This window comes from Pieris brassicae, chromosome 1, assembly GCF_905147105.1.
Source record: "Pieris brassicae chromosome 1, ilPieBrab1.1, whole genome shotgun sequence".
NCBI classification, from domain to species: domain Eukaryota; kingdom Metazoa; phylum Arthropoda; class Insecta; order Lepidoptera; family Pieridae; genus Pieris; species Pieris brassicae.
Window position 1 is genome coordinate 21,149,252 of NC_059665.1, and position 27,639 is coordinate 21,176,890.

The 27,639-nt window shown below is 33.9% G+C and overlaps 2 protein-coding genes across 6 annotated transcripts in view; one reads left to right on the forward strand and one right to left on the reverse strand.

The window, feature by feature from the left end:
• Positions 1-563: 563 nt before the first annotated feature.
• On the reverse strand, positions 564-8,499 carry LOC123707865 (nuclear RNA export factor 1). Its single transcript, XM_045658217.1, has 10 exons — positions 8,205-8,499; positions 7,358-7,951; positions 6,825-7,015; positions 6,416-6,525; positions 4,874-4,910; positions 3,725-3,975; positions 2,919-3,087; positions 2,297-2,461; positions 1,855-2,054; positions 564-1,443 (listed from the first exon to the last, which is right to left on the reverse strand). The coding sequence occupies exons 1-10, from the start codon at positions 8,266-8,268 to the stop codon at positions 1,344-1,346; spliced, it is 1,881 nt and encodes a 626-aa protein (XP_045514173.1). The 5' UTR covers positions 8,269-8,499; the 3' UTR covers positions 564-1,343.
• An 831-nt stretch (positions 8,500-9,330) lies between these two features.
• Positions 9,331-27,639, forward strand: part of LOC123716549 (serine/threonine-protein kinase minibrain) — a 95,784-nt gene continuing 77,475 nt past the window's right edge. For 3 of the 5 annotated variants that reach the window (XR_006754577.1, XM_045672351.1, XM_045672358.1), the window contains exons 1-3: positions 9,331-10,371; positions 22,439-22,617; positions 23,583-23,684. Coding sequence is in view for 4 of the 5 variants with exons in the window: in XM_045672351.1 (XP_045528307.1) it covers positions 10,308-10,371; positions 22,439-22,617; positions 23,583-23,684 (345 nt within the window). In the remaining variant the exon portion in view is untranslated. Of the gene's footprint in view, positions 10,372-18,344; positions 18,665-22,438; positions 22,618-23,582; positions 23,685-27,639 lie in introns of those variants that run through there. The other 2 variants (XM_045672373.1, XM_045672365.1) reach the window with 2 other exon arrangements.

The window sequence follows — 27,639 nt, forward strand, 5'->3', positions numbered from 1 at the left end:
ATGTTAGAATAAAAAACTGATTTATATAGTTACAGAATATCGATTTAGTACATATTTTACATTCAACAAATCTTCGCAAATATTAATTAATTAACTGTTAGTATAGATTTTACATTGTGTCTAGTACAGCTGCAGCAATCTGGAAGAAGCATAATCATCACAGCATTATTTAAATATGACTCCATTTCATTCTAATTATGAATCAACTCACTGCGCGTGCCCTTTAGGATTTATTTGATCAAAATAGTATATAGAAAAATAGTTTTATTGAGAAGAATTTCTTCTAAAGGTATTTTTGCTTAAGGATTGTTTACCAACAGCCATGGCATCGACGCTGGACGCTGGGCGCGAAGATATGTCTAAATAATTCTGGCGCTGAGGGTTTTCAGTAGGTAGGGTAAAGTGACCGATGATATAGCCGCAGTTTGGTTATTCGTAACGGCATTACACAACATTAAAAGGCAGTATGTCTACTATCTTCCAATTATCGGCTAATTTTTTTAGATAATTTATAAAAATGGGAGAAATCAATAAAGTTATATCATGTCTACAATAAAACACGATTTGTAAAAAAAATTTATTCATATATCTAGTTTCTATGCATCCCCAATAAACTGCACTTAGGCAGGCTTCCAAACACACAGCCGAGTAAAACGATCGCCAAATTTGGTTAAAAAATATGCAGCTAGCCCACATAGATCATCTAAGGGGTTCCGCCACATTCAACGGGGTCTCAAACCCCTAACCATAACCCACTCCGGGTACAAAAGGCACCATAAAACTGGCCGATAGAGGTCGCCAAAGCCCAATGTGCTGTTATTTTCCCAAATCAACTTTTGACATTCTTTTCTTTTCTTTTTATTATGTAGGGACAGAAATAACACTTTAAATTAAATTTGATTCAACATTATTGCATTTCGAAGTACGAAATTTCAGATAAAGCACAAAATAAAAGTACAAGAAACAGTAAGTGTAATGTTAATTAACAATTCTTGAAAAGATTACAATAGACAAATACTGAAACGTCCCAATTTTGTCGAAACATATTTCCATTCAATTGGAAGATTTGGACGTTGCAATATTCGTTCCATTAATAAGACATTTTATAATTTTAAAATACAATACTAAAAATCTATACATATATAACCGAAACGAAGAGAACAACGTTTTCATTTTGGTTTTATTCTTTAAACAATTAAGATTAATACAACATGCAACTGAAAACAAAGGGAGTATCGCCATATTCCATTGGTTTGCAGTTAACTAGAATATGCTTAACAAAAATCTCTTGAATGCAAACTAGCTTACATAAGGAAACAGTTTATCTACAATAGTGTCTATAATCACTTCACAAACGCTTCTTGAGGTATTTTTCCTTCAGATTGCAGTTGGTTGAAAATAAATAATGCCCGCTGGTAATCCCAACCCGTTTCTTGAAGACAGCTGTCAAAAAATCTCTTAAGTAAATATACACTTATATAATATAATAAACACTTGCTTGTACGGTGTAGAAAAAAATTGAAAAAATAATTTTTGCCAATTTATAAGTGGTTTTAAATAAACAGGCTCTTAATATTTTTCAAAATTGGCCACTGAGGTGTGATCGTTATTGTGTTTGCCAGGTTGTTCATTATTGTTTTTAAGTGTTAAAAAGTTTACAGTACTCGTTATCAAAGGACTTCTGAACTAAGCGTTGAAAAGTATTACTCTGAAAATAACAAATGATCGGTCTCGTACCGATTCTAACAGAATACCGGAGATATAATTTGAAACAAATGTATAGAATCTACGGTTAGTTGTAGTTACGACTGGTATTTCAAATATAGAACTCGTACCAAAAGATTAGTTACTTACTTTATACTCCAATGTTCATTCATGCCAGTCTGTTGGCTGAGCATGTTTAGCATCATCTTCTGCGTGTCTTCCTGCGAAGTACCGGCAACGGGTTGCGCTGCTGGCGTCACAGCGGGAATAGCGGGAATAGCGGGAGCAGCGGGCGTTGTAGTTGGAGTGGGCACTGAAGCTGGTGTTGATGTTGAAAACGCTTTGTCTTCCTGTTATAAAAATTTAACACAATGGCCTTTTACAAATATGTTTCATATATCAACTTTGTTTAATATTGAAAAAAAATATAAAAATTAAACTTGATGATGAACAATGATTTTATCGTTGTTAAATGATAAATGTACTAATTTATATTTCACAAAAATTATATTTATATTAGAATCTAAACTCTTAGTTTCAATAAACATAAAAATCTTGTTTGATTATTTTTAATACAAAAAAAATTGCCAACCTGCTCTTTAGTAGCATTTGTTACGAAATACATATCATTAAGTATGCAGAATCCACCCGAATTATTCGGAACAATCACAAATGTCCGATGGAAGGATCGGAGAGGTGTCCCCGTCGTCATTATTTCTCTGAATACTCCATTCATTGTTAGTACTACCATATTTGGCTGGAAAAATAAAGATCATTGAATTAAAATGCTATTACATCACATAAGATATTTTTTGCAGTCATCTGAATGTGCTAAGAAAAATAAATTAATAGAGTCTAAAGTTCGATTGGAGATATTTATATTAATTGTAATGATGAAACATTTCTGTGAAGAGACGACAGATAGAAGATACATTACAAGTGAGACATTATTTGTTTTAGCCTACAAAAAAAATTGTTAAATAACAATTGATATAAGCAAAATATTGTAATTAGACTGATTTAGTTTTATCTTATTTAAATCTCAATATACAAAATCCAGTGACAGTACAACCCTATACAACTCTTGGTCTTAGTTTGCATCCATTTCTTTGATGTGCCTTTTGCAACACATACCTCTTACCTCTGAATGTTTGCTTTCACTGTAGAAGCTAGTGGAATAAGGTCAAACAAGACATAAATCTCAAATTACTCACATTAAATATAACTAAATCAACAGCAAAGCCCATTAAATCATGAGTGGTCTTTGGTAACTCAGAGAGCAGCGACACAACTTGCAATTTGCCTGTTTTGAGATATCTTCTTCTGTGATCTCTGTCTGTTATTCTCATTAGGTTACGACTGTTCACCATGTATGTGTTGAGCCTAGAAAATAAATACGGTTAAGGGTTGGTAAGAAAAGTCAAATTTTATGTCGCTTATTTATAACTAGATCACCCATAACTTTTAACTAAAGTATTATTTCTTCTCCTTCTGCTGTTTAAACTCAACCACAAGAATTTAAGAGATAAAATAGGGTTTGCTGACGCTACATATGAAAAAAAAAACAACTAAAAAATTGTAACATTGGCAAGCAAGAGGCCATAAAAGAAACAAAGGTTAAAGGTGGGCCAATGAAATCATGGAAATGGCTGGAAGACCTGGTCGAGTTTGGTATACAATAAGGAAAAATGGACGACAATGGGGGAAGCCTTTGCATGTAGGCACACATAATCAGTTATTGTAGTTTAAGACTAACTTTTTTAACTTCTTTCTTTAACTTTTATGATTTTGATATAAGCCTATAAATAAATAAAAATAGTAGAGGGAGAATGTTGTCCTCTGACCTAATGCAATGATCCTCAACCGGTCTAACTACTGACAGGACCAAAGACTGCGGTGGCCAAGGTCGAGAAGTATACATTATATACAAAAATTAAAAAAAAAATGATTTTCGGTATGATGTCATCATAGTGATTTGTGCCGCAATTGATTAAATAATCAAATTTATGTAGTCACTTACTTATTAGTTGAATTGCTGTTCCGGCTGTCCGTGTTCAAGTAACTGGCTGCCAGCGAACAAGTCGCCGATTCATGATAAGCATCGAGTAATGGCTGTCGCGATTCTGAATCGTATATCGCGAAATATTGCTTTAGGAATTCTTTGATAAGTTCTTGGCCGTTGGGGTCAACGAGGAATGATTGTTGTGCTGGTGGCAGTGATACGTCGTCCGGTATGTCGAAACCAATTGGCGGTGGTAGTTCATCGCCGTCCTATAATTTTGTTCAAAACGGATTAATATTCTATGAGAAAATAATATTTGTAAATATTGAATTTTACTATATGATAAAATATGGCAGAATGCGTCTTATTGAAGAAAACATGTCTTGTTATATAAAAAGTGATTCAGATAGAACTACAGTAGAACCCGTTAGAGACGATCATGCTTAATAAGATTTCTCGCATAATACGCCACTTTACGCCAGTTTCTGCAACTGGAGACTTATTTTCATACATTTCTTAACGCTTAATACGATTCGTGATCCCGTTTAATACGCCCGAACCCGATTCGAGAGGTCTAACCGAGCGCTCTAACGAGAGCCCCCAGAAAGGCCCCTCTGCCCGCTCGTGAAGAACCCGAAATACTGCAGGGTTTTCCTGAATATTCTTCCATTGATGAAAATGTAGCACCGTACGAAATTCAATCACAAAACGAGGCCCTAACTGATAATGATGAAGACGAAGATGAGTCAACTCTGGTTTTGTCAAACGCCCAGACATTATCAACTGTTAATGATTTAAAACATTATGTAGCTACTTTAGATCAAAGCGAAGACGCACTGCAAAAGTTGTATTATGTATTTTTAATTGCTAATGAATTAAAATCTTATTATTACACTACGCTAAACTAATGTAATTTATAAATGTATAATATAATACCTATATATACCAAAATTAGTACATAATATGTAGTACGTATTATTTTCCATATCCCCCATAATACGCTTTCTCGCTTAAGACGCGTTTTTGGTAACCTGAGAAATCTTCTAAAGAGGGTTTTACTGTACTTCATTTGGCTAATGAAGCCAGCGACGTCGCCATGGCATCCCGGTGAGTTAAGGGTCTAAGAGCTATGTTAGATATATATGCTGATACTTTTTCATAACTTACCAATCGCGTCAGCTTCGGAAACTTCCGCCGGACCTCACTGAAGATAATAAACATGGCAAGACTAATTACCTCTGAAACTCTCACAAATATAATATTGATAGAATTAATGCAAAGTTAATATTCAACCTTGCAAGGTTAACATATTTTCGTTTATGTTAACTATGTTTAAAAAATAAACAGAAACAAGAAATATACACATAACGAAGATATGTTAATAGTAAAGGAATGATGAACAAAATCTTGTCACCAAAGCTTCTATAGATTTTTCGTAAACATATGAAAATTTTAAAAATATCTCCAATTAAAAATCAAATAAGAAATCTGTTTGTGTCTCTTGAAGAAATTTTCTTACATTTTTGTAAAACCAAATAGAAACCTTGGCCAAATTCAATGACTTATATATTTGAGTAATAGTGTTCATCATTCGAGCAAAGTTTATAATTAACTGTGCAAAAATTTAATATAACATTTGCTTCAATCAAATCTCTTTCAAATTTATGATTGTTATGCTTATAGAGAACAGTGGATGTACAAGAGATAGCAATTGTTTTAAGCACTTCTCAAGTCCAATTCAAGTATACTCAAAAACCACCCGAAAGACTTCCATAATGTTGTGCAATAAATAGAAGTGTCCTAAAATATTACCATCTCTTAAACTAAAACACAGACCATAGACTTCTTATGATTCGACACTCGATTGAAACATTTGACAGTTTAGTTCAAACAGACAATAAAGTCTTAAACTTGTGAAGGAAATATTCCCCTTAAAGTACAATGTTTTAAGTAACCTCATTTTTTATTTAGGGCGAGGATAAAAACTACAACAGCAGTTTTGTATCTTGTATCATATTTTATTTTAATTTATTAAAGTAGACTTTGTTAGGATGCCCATTTGTAGGGTGGATGGACAGTTGTTTAACATTCACTTTGGTTAAACTGATATGTCATATATCAGTATATATATTGATTATATATGCATACAATGCTTTTATCATATTTCCAGTATTGTATGGTAAACCACACTGATGCGTTTTTTCCTAAATGTATTAAGTCACATACAAATGTTGAGCATTATCAAAAATGCTGACTGAATGTGTTGGTGTATCTAACCGCAATACCAGCTATAATTTGTACAAAATTTAAACTATCTACAGACAAAGCTTTTCTATAAAATATCTTGTAGTGGTTATCACAGCTGGTATTTGGAGTAAAGAACTACAGATATATGAAAAAATTAATTATAATTATCATTAACTCAATTAAACAACACTTCATGAAACTTTTTTGTAAATTGGTTAATTACATCAACATAAAAATTATCAGCACAGCAATTTTATAAATTTGTAATATTAGGCACTCAACCATGTTCATTCCTGACTCCTCTTGATACATTTTTTAAACAGGTAGTAATCAAAAATGCATCAAACAAAGAACATTTATAACCATATTTTGACCTTGACTTTTGAGCTTTGTAGCAGTCATCAGTAGCTCGCACAAAGTAAAACGAAATTTTACATGTAAAATGCACCGTTTCATTATTACCTTTTGTAGGTTTCATTATCATTGAACCTGTTCACAAGGGGGTTTCCTTTAAGATATAGTTCAACTAGCGGAAGAGCCTTTAACGCTTCTAGTGGAGCCACTGATGGTATCTGAAATTTAATTAAATCATAGTCATATGCACAATTTAATGGGTTTTTTTTTATCTTTTGGCATTAAAAAATAAATAAAATCTTTATTTTTAACCTTTCTACTGCCAGTATAAAAACAAGAAATAAAGCTGATACTAATTCCGAAAACCTTCCTGTTGTGAAAAAACTAAAAACAACAATATGAAAAAAATTCTGTTTTGACATTCATACATATGCTCTCATGTGCAAAGAAAATATTTACATAATATTGTATAGTGAAGTAGCAACCCAAAAAGTAGTTTATATATAAAAACACTTACCCGATTGTCACCCATATATAAAATTTTCAAATTTTTAAATTTCGTGGCTAATATCTTTAAATGTTCAAGTCCATGTAGCTTATTATCATTTAAATTTAAAGCTTCCAAATCTGGTATATTTTCAGCAATTATATCCACTGCAGCCAACATAATGATCGGACGAAAAAGTGCACAGAATACATCCACAAGATCTGAAATATATGTACTGTCTAATAACTCTTTTTTAATATGAAGGTAAATTAGAGATTTATATATAAGATTTTAATAAGTATCTGAGGAATGTTAATGAAAACCAAGAGTAAATACAATACAAAGATGCTAAGCAATAACTAAATCAATCAGGGCTTTTTTATTTTACTCCCATGCAAAACTGCCCAGATTATAAAAAATAAAAATAGTAAACATATGTGTAACATGAACACAATGTCACCAAATACATTAACTTATTTAATTTGTATTAATCTGACTGGATTCAACAAAACCAATGCACAGTAATACATTACAAAAACCAAAAAAAATATTAAAAATCTCACCAGGATCTGCATGGAATTTCGTTAAATCTAGAGCCTTTGTTGTTGGGTTATAGCGTTTAGCCATAGCCAACTTCATTTTTTCTTTCATATCATCAGTAATATTAATTCTTGGTACTGCATTGCGAACAATAACCACCAACTTGAAACCATTAGGCATTGTTATCTTTCGATCTGCATGAAATAACTTTTCAGCAACCTTAACATCATCCACATAGAATATTGCGGAATTTCCTTCAATCTTGAAGTAGTGTGGTATAAACACTTCTGGTGATATGTGACTTAGCAGAACTTTTAATATAACATCCTTTTCATGTTTAGCTCCATAGGGTATAGTTATTTGGTACCATGGCAGGACTCCAGTTATGAATTTCTTTTTGTGCTGGGATGGCCGTGGTGGTGGAGACCCAAGTCGACCTCCTCTACCTCTGTAAGCACCTCTTCTATTTTGTGCATTACCAGATGCTCCCATATCAACATCATCATCAAATAGTATTTTAGCATCATTCCAATTTTTAAACTTGTTGTTTTTTCCTTTGTTTTGACTTTGTTTGAACATAACTCGCCTTCCAGTGTGGTGAATGCGGTCGTCATGTTCTAAAACAAAAATATATTGAAATATTAACTAGTACTAGGTATAGTCCCTTCATCCAACCTTTATGGGTCTTGACTTCCTCTACTTAAATCCTAACTAGATAATACTTTACCTAACACTGATAACAAGGAAAAAGAGTAGTTTCCTGTAACGTCACAACAATGGCGTACCCAGCAGTTAGTTGCCTGTGTGGGCTTTACGTTGGCCGTAATGAATCGGATAAAACTTACAAAACCTAATAATTGTAAAACTTACCAAAGCAACTAGGAGCACCATTTTTCCAATTATTTCTTGGTCTTCCTCCTCCACGTTTAGGCATGGTCGTTGTTTTATTTGCAATCAAGATGACATTTAACAAAACTTGTGAATCCGAATGAATATATGTGTTAACCTTCTTAACGTTACTTTAATTTTCTTCGAAAAAGTAGTATGGTGCGGTATATTTAATAATAGCACGCTTTCAGTCTTTTTTTTACATTCAGCAATTGAGAAATGTGTTAGTGCGTCACAACTGGTTACACCACAGCATTACTTCGCTTTAGAAAAAACAAGGTTATTACCATAGAGAACAAACTAAGGCATAGAGTCTCAATTCATTTTCAAAAAGAAATAACCACAGAATGCCTTCATATTTTCATAGGAATGCAGGCATTTGACAGGTTTTTCAAAATATAGAGAAGGATATGGAAAAAAAGTTTTAAATCCCAAATTTTTGTTTGGACCCGCTTATGGTTCCTAACGGACTAGGCAACGACTTTAGGTACTAGTGAATTGTTAGCCGTAGTACCAAATAATAAAAATAACTTTAAAATAATAATGTTTGCTTAAAATAACAATATTATTTACTTCCTTACACTTCGTTACATTTTACAATAACATACATATAAATAAAAGCTTATAAAAGTTAGATAGATAATCATGTCCCATATAAATTTATTTTATTAAACTATATTATAATTTAAGACAGGATGTCTTCATTTTCTAGTAGCTCTTTATGCTAGATTTATAAAATGTAATTGCATGACCATGGATCTATTATCTTTTTAACTGTTTGATTTTTGGTAGATGTTTTTAAACAAATATTTATTAAAGTTTGCAATGCTAGTTTTGGAATCTTAATAACTTCAAGAAATTTATATTTGTGACTCAAGCCATGACAAAAAACGACACATAGCTCTATTATCTATGCCACTTGTTTACTACATTTGTTTTATTCTAGGAAAATGTCTACATGTTTTAACATTAATTTACATTGCATTTTAAATCTTTATTTTAATTAATAAAACAGTTTTATTTAATAAAAATACTGGCAATAATGTCAAATAAAAATGAAAACCATAGAGCGTAGATGAGTACAAATGCTTGCTTTTGATACCATGGTAAAGTCTGCCATGTTTTGTCCTACTTGTCGCGCTTGATCAACGCGTTCGCGTATTCGGTTCCAAAACTAATAATTTACTGAATGTAACACGGGCTGTGCTTTGTTTACAAATAGTGTAGTTGATGACGATGTAATTGCAGTAGTGAATTTGTAATTTATCGACCAGTTTTTATACTTGTGTGTTTAAATGGAGTACTTCGCATAATTTCGTAAAATTTTGAAATCGTTCACTGGCTCGTCTAAATAAAAGCCATGTAAGAAAAAAATCGTTATTCTTCTAGAATTGTTTTTATACGCAGTGTTTTATTATAACTGTGTGACGCAACCCACGTGCACATAATACAGCAAGCATTTCATGCATATTTGTTATTATTTTGTTCGCGGTCCGAGAGGTCGATTCGAGTCTGTCTGATTCGGATCGAAGAAGGCGAATCGCGTCGTCCCGTCTTGCTCGCTCCCGTCGCATTCCGTTGCGTTGAAATATTTTCATAATTTAAAATAGAAGAGTGATATTCGCGCGTGCATTATTGTTTTGGTGCGCAAAGAATAGAGGATAGCTGTTGTGGTGGTGTCGAAGCGCACGTGACGCCGGAGTGTTTGGGTGTCAGTCTGGTAGGGTTGGCGGGCGCCGGACGGCCGTGACGGACGCTCGCTATTCGGTACAGTCCGCCTCAAGCCTGCAGTGCGGAGCGGCGTAGAGGTGAATCACCGCGCGGTGTGTTGATCGTGGTTATTTACTCGCGAGTGCATCGTTAAGTGAGTTAAACGGAAGTGCGAAGGCATGTGTGGCGCGGTTTGGCGCCGATGACAACGCCGTTTGAGGCGACGGCGTTTTGCCAGTGAGCGTGTGTTAGTTATGTTTCTTGGGTTATGAGTGTGTGACAAAGTTTAGTGTACTGAGGACACTGGAGCCCCTAGACGGAGTTGGGCCCGCCGGGGCGGCCCTGGTGCTTCTCGGGGCTCCGCACGAAGGCAAAATGGCAGCGTGGAATCGTCATCACCATTTCAATATGCTCATGGATGAAAATGCCAAAAACAAATGTAAGAAATTTTACATATTTAAACTTCTACTAACTAACAAGTTTTGGGTATTAGAATATATTTATAAATTCAATATTAATGCACTTTACAAAAAATATATTAGAATTGCAAGACAATTTAATTGTACATATGTATATGGTTTTTTAACATACTTAAGAAGAAATGGTGTAGTTGTAAGCTGGAGTTATTTGACTTTGTAAATTTTATATCTTGTAAATATTTTGAAAACCTTTTAATTGGATAGTCAATATCCCTGTTTATAGTTTAATCAAAATTAGCAGCAATTCATGATACAAAAAACATTTGTATCATGATAAAACAATAGTTCTGCAGTAAAATATAATTGGTATGAACAATACTATTATATTTATATTACTTTACAAATTTAAATTTTATATAGTATGTACTAAAGTACTATATAAAATTTAAATTTGAAAGTATATAGTACTTTAGTACATACTATATAAAATTTAAATTTGAAAAGACTGTGCTTTATAAACGTGTGCATGAAATTTATTATATTGTTGAACATTTAGGTATGAATCTATGGTTATATTCATAGGTTTATAGTATTGGTTGACTGTCTATCAGCAGTCTGTATTTTGGTTATATTTTTACAAACAAAATATCTTTAATCAATCATGATCCCATATAGGATTTTTTATAGGTTTTAATTTGGTAAGCAATTTTGAGTAACAAAAAAATCTTATGGAATTTCCATGTGCTAAGCCTGCTGATAACATGTTTGAATAGTGAAACTTATTCTCAATATATTCTGGGTCGGAATGTTCCAAAGTTACAGTTATGATAAAATTAGTAGCATTATTTTATGTCAGTAACAAATTTCTCATAAATGGTATTTAGGATGGTTGGTTACTTAATTGTCAATATCCTACTAAAAATATTTTATCAACACCTGGGAAAATGCAGATTTATGTATCATGTTTTAAAAGTTTCCTGTTGTGTACTTTAATAAAACTCACTTTCACTCAAAAAATATTGTTTATATGGCATATGGTGGAGAGAGGACATAAGGCTTCCTTCCTAGATTTCATTTTGGTTTGGTAGGCATGCTGAGCTCATCACTCGGTATTTATAATGAACTATCCCTTCAAACTGTGAGTGCAAAAAGTAACCAAACCAGTAATATTTATAAAATGGTTTTTATACAAAAACATGTTCATATCGTCCACGGATTTTGATCTATAATTTTTTTCATATAGAAGTATAATTAAATTATACTTTTATTATACAATTTTGAAAAATACTATCTGGAAATAACATATACAATGTTTTTTGCATGTAAGGGAACTTGGAATAATTAAAGTCTATGACAGTCATGTATCCCTGATTCAATGGACAAAACACATTTTTCCATTCTATAACCTCTTCTGAACACAAGTGCAGGTGTATCTTTGAGTGTGTGTACATTGTTGAATGCACACATCCCTCTTACCTGTGGATATCTGTGCCCTACATCCCTTTGACCTGATTTTAACTGGCATTTGCGGAGGGTCGAGTTGTAAACCATGGTTATATGTAATATGGTTTTTTTTATGTGGCACGTATTTTATCTGGAAGTTACAGTTACATAGTGAACGGCGACCTTTGATCATAATTAATTAGGTGCGGGTTTTTACTCATGTTTTCTTATCATCTTAAATTATTAAATAATGCAATGTATTACATAATAAATTGAGATCGGGACGTAAAAGTACACGGTCTTTTCTTTAGTACCAAGGGCTATTATATTGTATGGACCCCAAAAGCAGCGGCCCCTAACTCTTACCTAATTCACGTGAACCCTGCATTGATGCTTTTATTAGATAACAAGATTTTTACGCCTCTCGCAAGGGGAGAATGTGACAATATTCAATTGGTACAATTATTTTTATCACTGCAACAATAGCGTAGAATTAGCTTTATTACTTCATTTTACTCTTTGACAATACGGGCTTAGAAGGGAATGGGCCGTGTACTATTTGTACTCACGAGTTTTAAGTGATACTATGATTTGTCTCAAAGTCATTATTAGTATTACAAATTTAACATTAAATTACCCGAATGATTTTAATGCGAAAGAGTAACCAATATTGGCATGTTTATACATTGCGAATAAAGTTAGTGTCTAACTTTTATGTAATTGAAAATTCATCGAGCAATCGGTTTCAGTTACAACACGAATTACATGTTTGCACAAATTCCATTCAACAGAACATTTGGGATTCTCGCTACCCACGCGTTTGGCACTTCATTTGAGGTAGTAACACGGGATTGAACTAAATAAAACGGAGATACTGCTCTCAATACCCAGTTTCCCTGAAATAGGACAGTGACTAATATTTTCATACATAACAAAGGAATAGATAGTTATTATCAGACATTTTTTTATTATTTATATGATATAATAGCAACGGTTAGCCTCAACGATATAGTGACTAAAACGGGTGCTGAAATTAATAAATTAGTACGGTATTTTATAACCTACCCTCAAATAAACAGAATTAAGTTATGCTTCTTTGAGGGTAAATTTAAATGGACATAGTAACGTATATTAAATGTAATGTGTGTAATAAAATTGAAATAATTATTATTACTCTAGAGGGCGACAGAGTTACACTCGGAAATTTATATACTCCGGCGAGACCCTACCGATTAGAAAGTTAGCCAGTATTTTACTGGCTAAGACTTATATCTACGCAATTAAAAGGAATTGAGCTTTACCCCAGTCGACTTATCTACATCGAGTTCAAGTTCAATTTATTTTTGTGACAATTTTATGTAAATATTGAGGATTATTAGAAGCCAGCTGGTATTCAGGACAAGGTTTCTTGGCTCATTTTTTGTGCACGACTTACATTGTTCTGTGCACTGGTCGAAAATGTTTAAATTAAAAAATCTAATTTGTTTTTATCTATGTGTTTGTTATTAGGTAGGAAATAGGAGTCGAAATACAATACACACAACACAATTTCACATGCTGGTTTCTGAAGGTGTAAGGCAAATGCTGGCGTGGCTCTAGTTGTGTGGTATAGGTGTCACGTAATGGAACACGATGCGAAGGATGACACACTGACGAAATATCAACGGCTCTGCCGAAATTGTCGTTGGGCTCGCATTTTTGTCCGCAATCAACTTTCATTCACTGTCTGAATCTGAAAGCTGTTGCTATGCGGATGTCGGTCTGCTACTATTAAATCCAAGCGCTCGTGCACCGAGCGTCATGTAGATGATATCGTGTTTCGAAAGTTACTTGCTATAGTTTAGTATTTAGCATTTTCTCATTTCTGGTCATATCAGGACCCGGTTGATTGTATTGTTAGTGAAGTTATCTAGCTGATGCTATCATTTTTATATATATATATAGATAATACCGTAATCCGGTATCTCGCGCTTGTTGCTTTTATCATTTAGTTACTTTTTTTTTGCAAATTCCACCAATTTCCCCGTTTATTTACGCAGGAAGTAACTGTATAGGATACGCCTTACAATATGTAGCTACAGCGCATAGCCGTTAGGTTTTTAACGGTAACCATTTAAGTGTTCATATCTCGGAAGCGGTGAAGTCGGACGGTCATTAGTGAATGGTCACCTTTCTCCGACATACAGTCTAGACGTTTCGTCTTCGGCCTGTGAATGAATTCTACTTTGGAATGCGGAACAAAAATTTATCGAGCCCCACCTGCAATTGAAATTGTTTCCCATATTATTGTAGTTTTTGGTGGACTGATGATAGTGGAATTTTTTTTATTATTATTAAAAAGTGCTTGTAGTGTTTAATGCAAGGAAATACCTAGGTGGTGGTGTAGATATAAGTAACCCTAACACTTTTGCTTTACTTCAAATATAACGTAATAAAATTTTCTTAATTTATATAAATTGTAAATACCGATCGGCCGCGAGCTCAGACTTCCGCGACACTGAAACTTTTATTTCCGTAAACAAAACAGACTCGAATTGTTAAATCATGTTTTGGAAACATTTCACTTATACGTAAATAACTTTGCTTGAACAGTTTGTGAAATGTTAATTAATATACTCCTATTTTAATTCTTAATAACGCACGACTTAACGGCGTCCTTACATTATACCTCGATGATAGTATAAATAGAAGAATTTTAAATACATAAATTATTTTGACAATTTGTCAAGATGTTATTTGATGCTGGCGACACTGATTATATTCATCTTTATTCTTTTTAATCTGTGACATTTTCTATGTGTGTGAGGGAATGTGTGTTACCTATGTTGCGTTTTATATAAAAAAACACTCCACGTGGTATTGACATGTGTAGTTTTCGCAGTTAGTTTGAGAAGTGCATATTTTAACTGGCCGGACTTAGCCATACTGTGAGTGCTATTATGAATTTAATTAACTTAGACCACACAATTTCTATTTGATAAATCTGCCCAGGTGTCCTTAGCGTCGTTATACGAACTGAAAAGCATAATAATTTAATCTTTAAGTGTAGGTAATAAGTTATCATAATTCTTAATAATTTCAACATGACCGGTATACAACGATGTTTTTGCATCTCCGAGGGTGATTTTCAAGTTGGCAATCATAACCTCATGTCAAAATATTGCGTCTACAGTCAATTTTGTAAGTCGAGGAAAAGGTACCAACATCGTGGTAGAAATCATAAGCGACAATCTTTGATAGACTAGTAAATCGCGTGTTTCAATATAGCCGGATTACGTTTGAATCGAATTTTCCACCTGTCACGTAGACGGAATAAAAATACTTAGTTAAGTGTTTATTATAAGGTGCGTTGTTGGCCGAGTGTGACGACTCAGCCCTAAAGTGCCCCTCGGTGTCAACGACCGGCCGCGAAGGTTTTTGCGCTGGCAACGGTGGTTTTTAATAAACTGAATGAGTATGGAAAGTAACTAAACAAATATGGTCCGGCAAATAAACGTTTTGAATATTTATTGGTGTCACGGGGGTGACGTATGGCTAAGATTACTTTTTTCACGCCCACACTTGTTACATGACAAGCAAATTATTTTATTAGGTTATGGTTTTGGTTAGATTAGTAAAAAAATTAATAATAACGTAAGATGCGAAATTGTTTATTACACGTTTTGCCGCAAAACTTACGACAGAAGATACTTTTTAGTATAGAAGTATTTTAAAGAAGAAGAAATAGCTGCTTCATCCTTATTTCGAGAGGAAGTCGCGGGTGTGAGCCAGTCTAGAAGGGTATTCTGCTTGAATACTAGATTCTCTCAACCTATTTCATGCCTACGTGCTTTTTGTGCCAATCGATTCGTTTATCCTTCAGTACCTTGTTATTTTGTGACCTTCACAGTGAGTGTTCATTGCCCTGTCGATACGAACAAGTACTCACAAAGGTAGAAAAATAAGATAATTAGTGAACATGATACTTATTTTAAATATTTAAGATGAAAATATGAATACTATATAAGGGTATATGGTTGTGTTGTGGTAAAAAATATATGTTTTTTTTACTCTGGCTTTCTGCTTACGAAATAAAAACAAGTACGATTTAAATGAAGCTGATCTTAATTTCAGGAAATGAAATTTTACTCACTAAAAGTAGAATGTTAATGATGTTGATTTCGCGTGGCCTGGAAGAGATTGCTTAACTTATTAGAAATTATTTTACTAATACCCCGTGACAGATTTGGGAGGTATTATGGTGACTCTTAATTTTTTTTAAATAAACATAAGTTCGCTCTTATAATATAATATGTGGAAATATAAAATTCTCCATCCCAACTGGCCTCAACGTCATTGACCGCCGGTTTTTGCAGGCAATCGCCATCTTACTTATCTAGAGCACAACACCTACATACTTTAAACATGAATTGCTTTTAATCTATGTTAGTACTATATATTTTTAGAAATCATTTACTTTATTTTTAATGTTTAAAAAACTTTATTTATCATTACGGAAAAATGTTTTTTACGTCGCAATCAGCTGTCCTAATTTTAGTCTACTTAGCTCATTCTGATATGTATCTACTATATATTTATTTAATATCCAACTGCCGGCACAACTTCTGAGTCAATGGATGTGATACCGAATATTTTAAATACATAGTATGATTCTAACTATTGAAACCTGTTATAATAATGTGTAGTGGAGATATGCGTGACGTGAGTAGTTATCCAAATATAATATGTTTTTTTTAAGTGGTCACTAAAGCTTACACAATAATTTAAAAATGACGGACGGAGACCTCACTATCTGTTAACAAAAGTTTTTTTTTGTTTACTTTGAAGCGAACACTTGCTAAAGCTTTTTATCTATCTTATTCATATTTCGTGGAAACCTAAAACAACCAGAAAACGTGTTGCCTATTTAAACTTTCAGTTACAAAACGTACCGCATATCTAAATCAGTTTCATTATTATTTCTGAGAATTGGGTTTTCCTCTTAACGGTCGGCGAAAGCTTGTTAAGAGCACGCTGACCGAATTTATCTACTGTCACCTAAGCTACAATAGCGAAGTCATCAATGATCTAATTTGTGTACGATAACGGCGCGAGCGCAAGCGCGATATTTTCGCGCGCACCCGTCGGGCCTCGGGTTAACGGCCAGACGCGGCAAACGGCCGTTAAACCAGACGGGGGTCCGCGATCTGCAGTTAGATTTGCTCATCTATAGTCTGTGGTCTATATTATCTAGCTTAAGGAAAATAATTGAATTGTTTTTTTTTTTAGGAGTAGCAATCCCAATTATAGACCAAATATTGGTAGTTATTATATGGTTTAATAATATCACAGTAATATATTTTTAGATACAAATGTTTATTGTTGTTTGAGCAGTCATTTGAAATAATAAGTATTATTTGTTGTTTCAAATGTTAAATTACAATTTTCGTTAGATTAAAAAAAAAAATTTTTTTCTCCATTAATGTACATGTATGTACTTAAGAAATAATCCGTTTTGTACGTCATCCGGTTAGTACGACATAGTATCGCCGGTCCCTTGAAGGTCTTTATATCCGGATTCTACTTCTAATTCTGTAATTCTGTACTTATTTGTTTTCTGTTTTATATATATTGTTTATCTGTGTAATCTGTTTTGGGCTTTCTGTATTGTCTAAGTGTTTTGTTTTATAATATGTATGTTCGCTACATACTAATAATTAAATAAATAAATTATTGCTTGAGGTTCACGTGTGTATGCTACAATCCCGGCGCCCCATCGCTATTAAATCTACTCCATGCATTATTCTTTTAAGTGCTTAATAGAAAACCTACTGAATTATTCACAATTCGAAGACAGCTAATAAAAGCTTGCTCGACAAGACGCTGTCGGTCGATATGTAAAGGGATGAGATCCATTCCGGAATAATGTGTTGGTGGTATTGTTTACGCTACGGCTCCGTTCTTGGGGTTTTGTCGTAGTTCGCTACCCGTTCGCCTCTAGTTTGTTCAGAAGCTCAGAGGGAACGTGCACACAGGTGGAATGAAGCGTCGGACGTGCTGCAGCGGTGATTTTTCATTCTTTGTTTGCGTCGGGGATTTGCATACAATCGGAGAAATTGCGTGGCTACTAGCGGGTAAAAAGGAATTTGTGTTTCATGCATATGACTCCGGGGGCTCCCTTTTTAATACATCCAGCGTCATAGAATTCGTAATAATCCCGTTCTATCGATGCAGCCCTTTCATGTGTGACTTTCGACTTTCGAGATATTAAAATCTCTACTTATTACTTGTAGGTCTTACATTGTACGATTTCGCTGTTTCCTTAACTGAATAAAACGAGTACTTATGTACAAATGTGTGGGAAATATATTTTTTTTTAAGATCTGCAAAACACGATACCCGCCCGAGGTAGCAACAACAACACATTCGCATAATTCAATTTTGATTCTAGTATCGATAAAATCGCAATCGGTCAGCGAAGTCTGGCGACATGTTTGTCATCTGAATCACGTGGCCTTCCGCTCGTTTATTACTTACTAGCGTCGAGTTGACGCGTTAGTTGCGACGGATGGTTTGCGCCGCGCGCCGGCATACCTTTCTTATCGATATTGACGTATTACACTCACAACATCGCCACGTGTATATAGTTGCACAACAATAACACACGGGACGCACCCAAACAGCGATAAATAAAAATCAAAGATGCCACAAGCACCGACCATCTCAGATAGCATTGGGCTGATTGAAGTGCTTCTTTGTTTTAATACAGTGTGGCCTGATCTTTGTTCCCGAACCAATTGATTGTGTTCAGTGATAAGTCTTTTGTTCTGCTTATTTATTGTATATCAATTTGTTTAGGGATGTCTATTAACGATGAAAACAACGATCTAAGTAAGTTGTCTACTTGAGTTTCACGATTTATTGCTAATTAATTTGCTTACAATATACATTTATATTGATTTTTTTTACCTCTTAATAAACAAACTGCAGATTAGTTATCTAACAGAAATTTAAACAATCTGACAGACATTTGTTTGCCAATCACAGCGTTGTTTGAATTCCAACCGGAACAAAGTTACCAATATATTGCGTCATCGTACGAGTTATCAAAGAGATAAACGGCCGCAAAGTTGTGTCGTCAACATTTAATATTCGACTATCGACTAAGAATAGACGCAATTCCTGTTAATGCTCAATTAAACTTGCCTGGCGTGAAATTATTCTACGGAAAACTGCATTTGCGATACGTAAATAGCAAAACGGGCTATCTTGAGCCTCCCACGCCACCGAGTAGTCACATTCCTCACATACCTACCACAGGTTGTCGGCCGGCACCGCGGCCGGTTTCAAACGGCCTGCATTGGTGACGTAGCAACTCGCTCGTTCGTCGGCCCGCGGTGTGCCAGCATCGCGTGACCCATTCAGCCTCCCTCCATCAAAGCCTTTTAGATCCGGCAGGGGGAATCCCACTAGTTGCCGGCGGCTCTTGTCATAATGGACGACGAACTGCGCAGTTTGACTTTAATCGCTACCTACTTATTAAAGAGAAGACGGTTTGCGCGTATTGAATTAACTTCAATTTTATTTTATTATCTTGTATTTAAAGTTTACTTAACATTTTATATAAATAAATTTTTAATTATAGTTTTTTTGGTCTATTTTTAAATAATGCAAATTTTCTATAGTACCTAATAGATTCATGGATATGTAATAATATTTATTCATTGGTAAATGCTGTAAATGTAAAAGGCCTTATTGTTTATTAGGTAATTTAGTTTGTGTAAATTTCATTCATACAAATTGTTATAACTTTTACACATGTTCATCGTATCATAATTACGAAGTAAACATTCCTTACTGCGTGTATTTACACATGTAAGTCTTAATTACTAACATCCGGAATACATATACTTATTAATCAATGCATACCGAGAATCACCGCAATTAACGTTACTTGTAAGATAATTCAATAATCTTTACGATTTTGGCTGAAAACATTATGGTGGAAAATTAAGAAGTCTTTAAAATAAGTGGAATTAAAGTATATATATATATATATATATATATATTACATTATTTAGATTTATCTATTTTATTGTTTTCTTAAAGGAAAGCGCCAGATCGTGCTCGGTTTGATTCCAGAATTATTGTCGATATTGACGGATTTACTGTACAGTAAACTAATCAAAGCATACAGAAATTTATTTATATCCTGCTAGAGTTGCCGGTGACACTTTTAACACAACGTGTGATAGTTGTTATGGGTACTGTAATGAAGCATAAATTAAAAAGAACTTTTCGCCTGCTTATTTATAGACTATCGTACTAATTCTTAACGATTATATTTTTTTCTCGTTACCGTGATACCTATTAATAACACGGATTAAAACAAATATGTTATTATTATGTTCAACATAATGAGGATATTAGAACAGTTTTTAGTTGAGTAATGTTTATTTTCAAAGATTTAATAAAATCAATAGAGATTTTGCTTGATCATACTTATTATGACCTAACAGAGGGAACTTGACAGTCATCTTTATGAGGTTAAGCCGTGTACACACAGCATTACAAGTTACAATTTATAGTATAATAAGTAGTTTACCGTAAAAGCATCATGTAGTCTGTTATGTTAATATTTTTTTAGAATGCGATCGAATTTTAATGGTTATTTATATAAAAATTATGTGAATAAAACTAAAAGGTGATGTTCGAGTATATAAAAATACAAATTTCAATAGGGAACGACTGGCATATAATTAAAAAGTTTATCATAATTTGTTTTATTATAGTATGTGACTAGCTTTAGTTAACGTAACGCATTCTAACGACGCAGTAACGATCACATGTTGGTTAGCATGCTCTTCCTAAGCACACGCGACTCGTGATCACGATAGAAAGCCTCTCGGAGCCTCTATTGATTTTATTCGGTACTATGCGTTGACATTATGTAAATATGTACTTGTATTAAATTATACTCTACTCTGGCGATCTTTTAAACGTAACATTCAGGGGTCAGTTTCTTCTATTTATATTTTTTATAATAAACCCGAAAATAAATGCGTATTGCTTATTTTGTATATTACATGTACCTAAATATAAAACGTATGTATATATGCAAGAATCCTAAAATTAAATATTGCCAGCAAGCAAACTTATGGCCGATGTAGAATGAATAAACTACTTGGATTTTAAATAAATTCATTTAATTTAAAATCTAATAAGCTGTAAGACACGAAGTTTCAAGACGTTGAACGAACTTTTCGTCCCGACAATACTCCAAACGTTGGTATGAAATGTCACGTTGAACCAGACTGTACATAAATAACGGAGAATTAACTTGTCTGACCTCGGTTCGTGTCATTACGTGTGAAATGTAAAGGTGATTCATACTCAGTGATTTACTGAAAAATATTCTATTTGTATGGAAACTTAATGCCTTGAATGTTTATTTTTTATACAAATATACTTTATATTTAAATCTGTAATGATTTGAAACACGCGTTAACCTTACCGTTTACATTAATTGGATTTTCTTTTTTGCAGTAGCACTTGCTCGTATGGTTAACCATATGGCTAACATCGTAAGAAAATCAACTATTACAAATTTTCACAAAACAAAGTTCCAAGACTTTAGGCAATATAATTAAATAATAGGAATATTTTCGAATTGTCTGAATATATATCGAGAGAATACATGTGTTCAAACTTAAAACGCAGATAGTTGTCTCGGAAATTCCGATGGGAACATAGGAATACTTGGTGACTTGTTTGTCGTAACGTCAGATGTATGACGAAGTTTGCTGGGGTTTTATACTTTACGGTAAACCTTACATGTATATGAATGCTAGAACGAGCTGCTGCTGCTGCGCGAACGCTACGATGTAAAGTTTATTATGCCCCTTTATGAAATCTTTTAGTTAAGTGCCTCCATTTTTCATGACACACATGGCTTGGCTACATGCTGCTTAGACTTCTACACAACCCTTTTTGTTAGAAATATACTTTGCCCAAAATTTAAGAAGTTAAACATTCGAATGACGCCGAGAACAATAAAAGATATGACCAAAATACATTTGTATAATTTTTCTCGGAAAACGAACTTGTTTGCGAATTTTGTGAGTCATGTGTAGGTGGGCAAGGTGACTTGTAATATGGTAATTTTTTTCTAAGACACAGGGTTGATTGACCATAACGTTCTTTAATGTTTTGGAGTACTTAACCAACACAGATAAATTGTTCAGGATTTAATTTCTTTATACACACTTATAGAAATATACTATCATTTTTACGTAACTATATTTTCAATAAATATGGAACTTTGATAAAAAGGAGTGTCGTCGTAAGATCGAATGAATGAATCAGATGTAACTAAATCCAGTTGTGTTGTAATGCATTGTTATTGGTGCTTAGGTGTAGAAAGTAGTCATAGAAATATTGCTTGAGACTAACTGACCATTAAGCGAGACTTCGTATTGAAGTAGAATAACTGAGTGAAATTCAAAGTGTTTTCTAACTGACACCGTTGAAATATATTATATATATATATAATATATTCATAGGAATAGATAAATATAACAAATTTATTTAAGTACTATTACTTAAATGTATACATATAATATGTGGTTGTATAACATTTGGAGTAATGTAAATTGTTTGTTTCAGTGGGTGTTGTCGGCGGCGGCATGCCTGAAGCCGCCGGCGGCGAGAGGCGGCATGTGCCCCTCTACGGCCGACTCGTTGCTGAGGATCAGCTGGCCTCCATGAGCGCACCTTCGGACATTCAGGTGAGCGCCCCCGCGCGCAACCCAAGAGCTTTCCTGCGCTACCGTATCCCTGTCCAGGTAAATGACGCACGAGGCAGTTCGGGCATTTCATAACTGATGTGTCTCGATACTAACTATGACTAGGCACGCGAAAACAAATTTAACGTCTTTAAATTGAAACATAACGCAACTAGGAAGATTATGTGGAAGTGAAGCGAAGCGAGAAGCAATTACAAATTGTTATATTTGAATAAGAAATCTCCGAAAAGTGTAAAAACTAGAAGTTCATTTCTGAAATGGAAAGAAAGTAGTTTGGCATCATCGCGTACTCAAGTGTAGTAGGTACATACATGTTATGTAGCAAGTTTTTTCAAAAGGTGTTTCAAGTCGTAAAATGCGTACATACTGTTATATATTAAGAGAGGGTCATTAACGCCCCGAGCTACACATTATGCACGGCTAAATAAATTATCCACCTTGAGTGTTGCTAATTGCGTTCTCTCAGCGAAGAGTTAATGTACTGGCGATAACCATAACAGGCCCCACTTTTAATATTGCAATGTCATAAGTCATAAGACTCTTTTTTTACAGATTTTAAATCGAAAGTTTGAAGGGAAGCTTCAAATTAACAATAAACGAACTGTCTCGTGTTACCGATTGCCTTGTCATATGTGAGAATTTAAAGTTCTACGACAACTATCGCTATTTAACAAGTACATACGCGTTCATAATGCACGTTTCATCTTTTATTCACTCTAGAGTTTTTTGTTCGATCTATCATCCATTCTTGAAAGTATATATTTTTATCGCTTTTATTTTTGCCTGTACTCCTTTGTGTTGCGTTTGTTTTTATTTTTAGCCGACTTCAAGGATCCCAATAATCTAATGTGACAGAAATTTTATATATTTTAATTTAATCCTTTAGAACTGATGTAGAAAATATAATTTGAAAAATTACTTCCAAATTTATTGTTATTAAATATTTGAAGTCGGTTTTGATTACCTCGTCTCCTGCAACTGATGGTCCGTTTTCGTATCGCCAGGCTATGCAAGCGCGGATACCACACCACTTTCGAGACCCTTCAACGGCGCCTCTACGGAAACTCAGTGTGGACCTAATCAAGACATACAAACACATAAACGAGGTAAGCTTAGTTTAATATCTGTGGGACATAAATGTATTAAATATATTTGAATACAAAAACTGCGTATTTTTTAAATTTAGAATATCTAAAGTCTGTGGCAACCATTTCGAGCGGTTTATTAATAATATCTTCATTCCAATATCAAAATAAACAAGACATTGAACGCATCCTTGTTTGTGCTGTTTCACCCCTATGACAATTTGAGTGTATTTCAGGAAACATCAATTGAAACTGAAAGCAGTCACGTGCATATTTATTTTTAGATAGCTTGAACGTGTCTTCATTTAATCGAAACATGATATATGGAACGCGTCGTATATAACGTCTATATATAAGTCGTCGTTACAAAAAAAAACTTATATTGTTGTTTCTTCACGAGTTTTTAAATGCCGATGTTGTTCTACTAGTAGAATGGAGTAATTTGCCGATTTTTCTTCATGTGTCAACGACCTTTTGGTAAGGGCGTTACAGTCGTTTTTTTTTAAAAATATTTTTTACTTTAAAAAGTGTAGTTATTAATTGACTTAATTGAAATAAATTCACTTTTTTTTTACTTTTAGTAGCATTTATAAGGCAGGCCTTGTACTGAAGTCGTTATTTATAATAGTAATAAGTTTGTTTACATGCATCTACCTGAGTATATCCAATGAGTAAGTAATCATTGTTTACTTTGTCATACACGGAAACTGTGTCGCCTTTGCCGCCATTTTCGTCTTATTAATTCAAGGGACATTACATTTCCGGTAATTGTTGAAGTCTCCGAGTGGCATTGTAAACGATCGCACTTTTATTTTGATTTATTAGTGCCGAGATACCCAAAAATATATGGTGACATTCAATACAGCCTCAGATATAAAGGATAGTGATCGTGGCTGTGACCTTTATCCACGTGGGAGTGTATTTTATTGCTGCGTAGGACGCCTGGTGCGCATGAGCGCTGCGTCATTCGCCTTCCACGTACTTCTATGTTTGATCCCGGGTATTGCGCTAAAGCTCTCGAACACAATTACTTCGGTCCATATTAGTATTATGAGGAAATGAGACGATAAAGGGTGACAATAGTCGGTTATCGTTCGAGGAAGTATTTGTATCATAGGACTTGAGTATTAATCTACTTCGTAACTGGGATGGTTTGATAAGAATATATAGTGGTTTTGACTTTAAAAGGAATGTTTGTCTTGAATATCTATAATACATCGTGAAATTTGATGACCTATTATTTTACTCAAATGTGAATTATTGAATCAATATACAAACATATCGTATTTTGTCGTTAAAATAAAATACATATGCCTAAAATATAAGCATCTGCATCTTATCGTTTTTTAGCCTCGTGCGCTTTTCCCTCTGAAGTTTATTTATAATCTTTTATAATTAGACTTCACTATTTGCGTCTATATGGCCGCATTGCCCTAAATGGATTTTACTATGACGTCGTGTGTATTTGAATTGAATTTATTACGCGACACATCTCTGGAACGTCTTGATTTTTTTTTACATAGGGAAGAGCTGGAAATAGATTCTGGGTGTAAAATCAAAAGGCTTAATTGTGCCTTTGTTGAAGTCGAACGTGCCACACTCGAACGTACACATTCATAATATTTTTATTATCTTTCATTCTTTTATTTTCTACCGATGTTTATGTCATTGTTTTAATTTTACATACGTCTAGAACACAATGGTTCCGACATGTGTATTCTTGATTCATTTGTTTTTCAAATTCAAATTCCTGTCCAAATTATGAAAGCGATTAATATTGAACTACTCGCCTCCACCTTCTAGTTCTGAACTGGGCTTCAAAAGAAATACTACGTATTTCCAGTTTCCACGATCGATAGGCGTGGGTAGATGTTATTATCTCAAGGCACGTGGGTGTTAAACAATTCGTTTTCATATTACTTTCCATAAATATCTTGTTGTAGGTTTATAATTACTTTTATACGAAATCGTTGGTGAATTATTCTTGTAAGGGCTTAAAGGTGACCACGCCATTGCGCCATTGGTAATTTCAGAACTATAAATCGTATTGCGATCGTATTTGTAAACTACTTGGTTACTTCTTTAATTGACGGTCATGGAAGAGAAAAAGTCGTCGATTCAATTATTATTTTTCTATATATGCATTTTTATAGTGAATTGCATTCTACTGTACAACTTTTACCGATCAGTTATTAATACCAATTTGCGGTTGTGTTGCCGAGTGATTGGTTTCAAATAACCTGTTTGCATCATGTGGGGCAAATCGTTGACGGACAACGCTGATGAAATATTTTATTATTGGAATCAAAAATTTATTGCGCTCGTTTTTCGCCGAATCTAAAGTGAATTTGACAAATTCCTTGGTTATATCTGAATAGACGCTCTTGAAGAAAGGCAGAAGTGAATCTTCCGCTATTGTAAGTGCCCGTGGCCGTACAGGCGTTTAACACAAGTTAGATTTTTTTCGGTTCACATTGTCCTACAAAAATATGGTATACATCTTGTATAATTTAGTTCTTTGATTGGTGCATCAACGCAGTTTGACTTATTTAATTATCACGAAACCACGCCCATTTACGTAATGACTTAATAAAGCATTGGACTGAAACCTATTTTTAACCTTCCGAATGATAAGTTATTTACTAAATTGCATGAAACGCAATGTCTCTGAGGATGACTAAGTCTATATTACCAGTTTTGCAAGCCCATAGACTAGCTTATGCTAAAGCGAAATATATTATTAGGATCAATGTCGCAATAGACTAGACAACTATTAAACCAAGTTTTGTTGGAATAAAAGAATACAGAGAGAGTTACAGTGAGCTGACTCTCTCTCGCCACTGAAGCAACCAGTTTGCACCACATGCAATAGACGACAATGAGTAACATTTGTGGGCGAAGTTTCGCAAGTCTCTGTTGCGATTCGAGTCAAGGAGAGCTCGGATCAATATTTATAGTTCGGTTACTGACTCGAGATTGACTGACCCCGTTCTGTGATAGAGATTTATCTGTTTTATTATAATCTGTGAGCATCCTGAGTTTACATTGAATAAGGCAATTTTACCTATGTCACTTTGTCGATGTGCTTCACTTGTTTGTATTTTAGAAAAGTTTTTATTTTCGACATTTTAGATAGCTAAATTTAAGATCCTGAAATTGCTTTTGAATGACTTTTCAGTAGCAGTGTAACACAAATAATTAGTTTTATATATTTTTTATTAGTCTTCATGTTATGGCGTAGATTATAGCACAGTAATCCTCGCTTTGTTCGTTTGTTAACGTGATTTCCGTCCCCCATACAACGCGGAGATTTCTCTAGTAATTATTTCTGTAGTGTGAAATTTATAATTATTTGTCGAGTTCGTAATTAGTTTTGCATACCTTTGCATCTGTTTCAATGGTGTTATGAAATTAAACTTAATAACTTTCTTACAGTTGTGTTTCTAGTTTTTAATTGTAAAAAACAAACAGTTTTCCCGGATTACTCCTACAACGCGGTTTTAAGGGGTTTACTGCATTTGAAAAATAACAGTTCAAATTATAAATATGTAATTATGCAAATTTTGAAAAATACAGTAAACTATGATATAAACAAAAGTATTATTTGCGTCATAAAATCAAAGTCCACGAGTTCGGTCTTGAACTACTGTTAATTGGGCTATCTACATATGTGTTTCGCAACATAGTTTATCGCCTTGTCAAACTTTTCACACTTGGCAATATTAGTTCTAAAAATAGATCGTTCAGTGATGACGCCGTCGCTTGCGACATCGATAAGGTACTGACTATTATATTTTATGTACCAAGGGAATAAATACCAAAATTAATAAGCGTTTTCTTTTGTGAATCGTAATTTATTTGGGTCAAGCAACGTATTTGTTCCTTCTTGCGTCTTTTTTACATCTAAATAATTAATCTAATGTGTAATTTTAATTATTAAAACCTAGATATTATGAAAATATTGATTGTCTAAAAA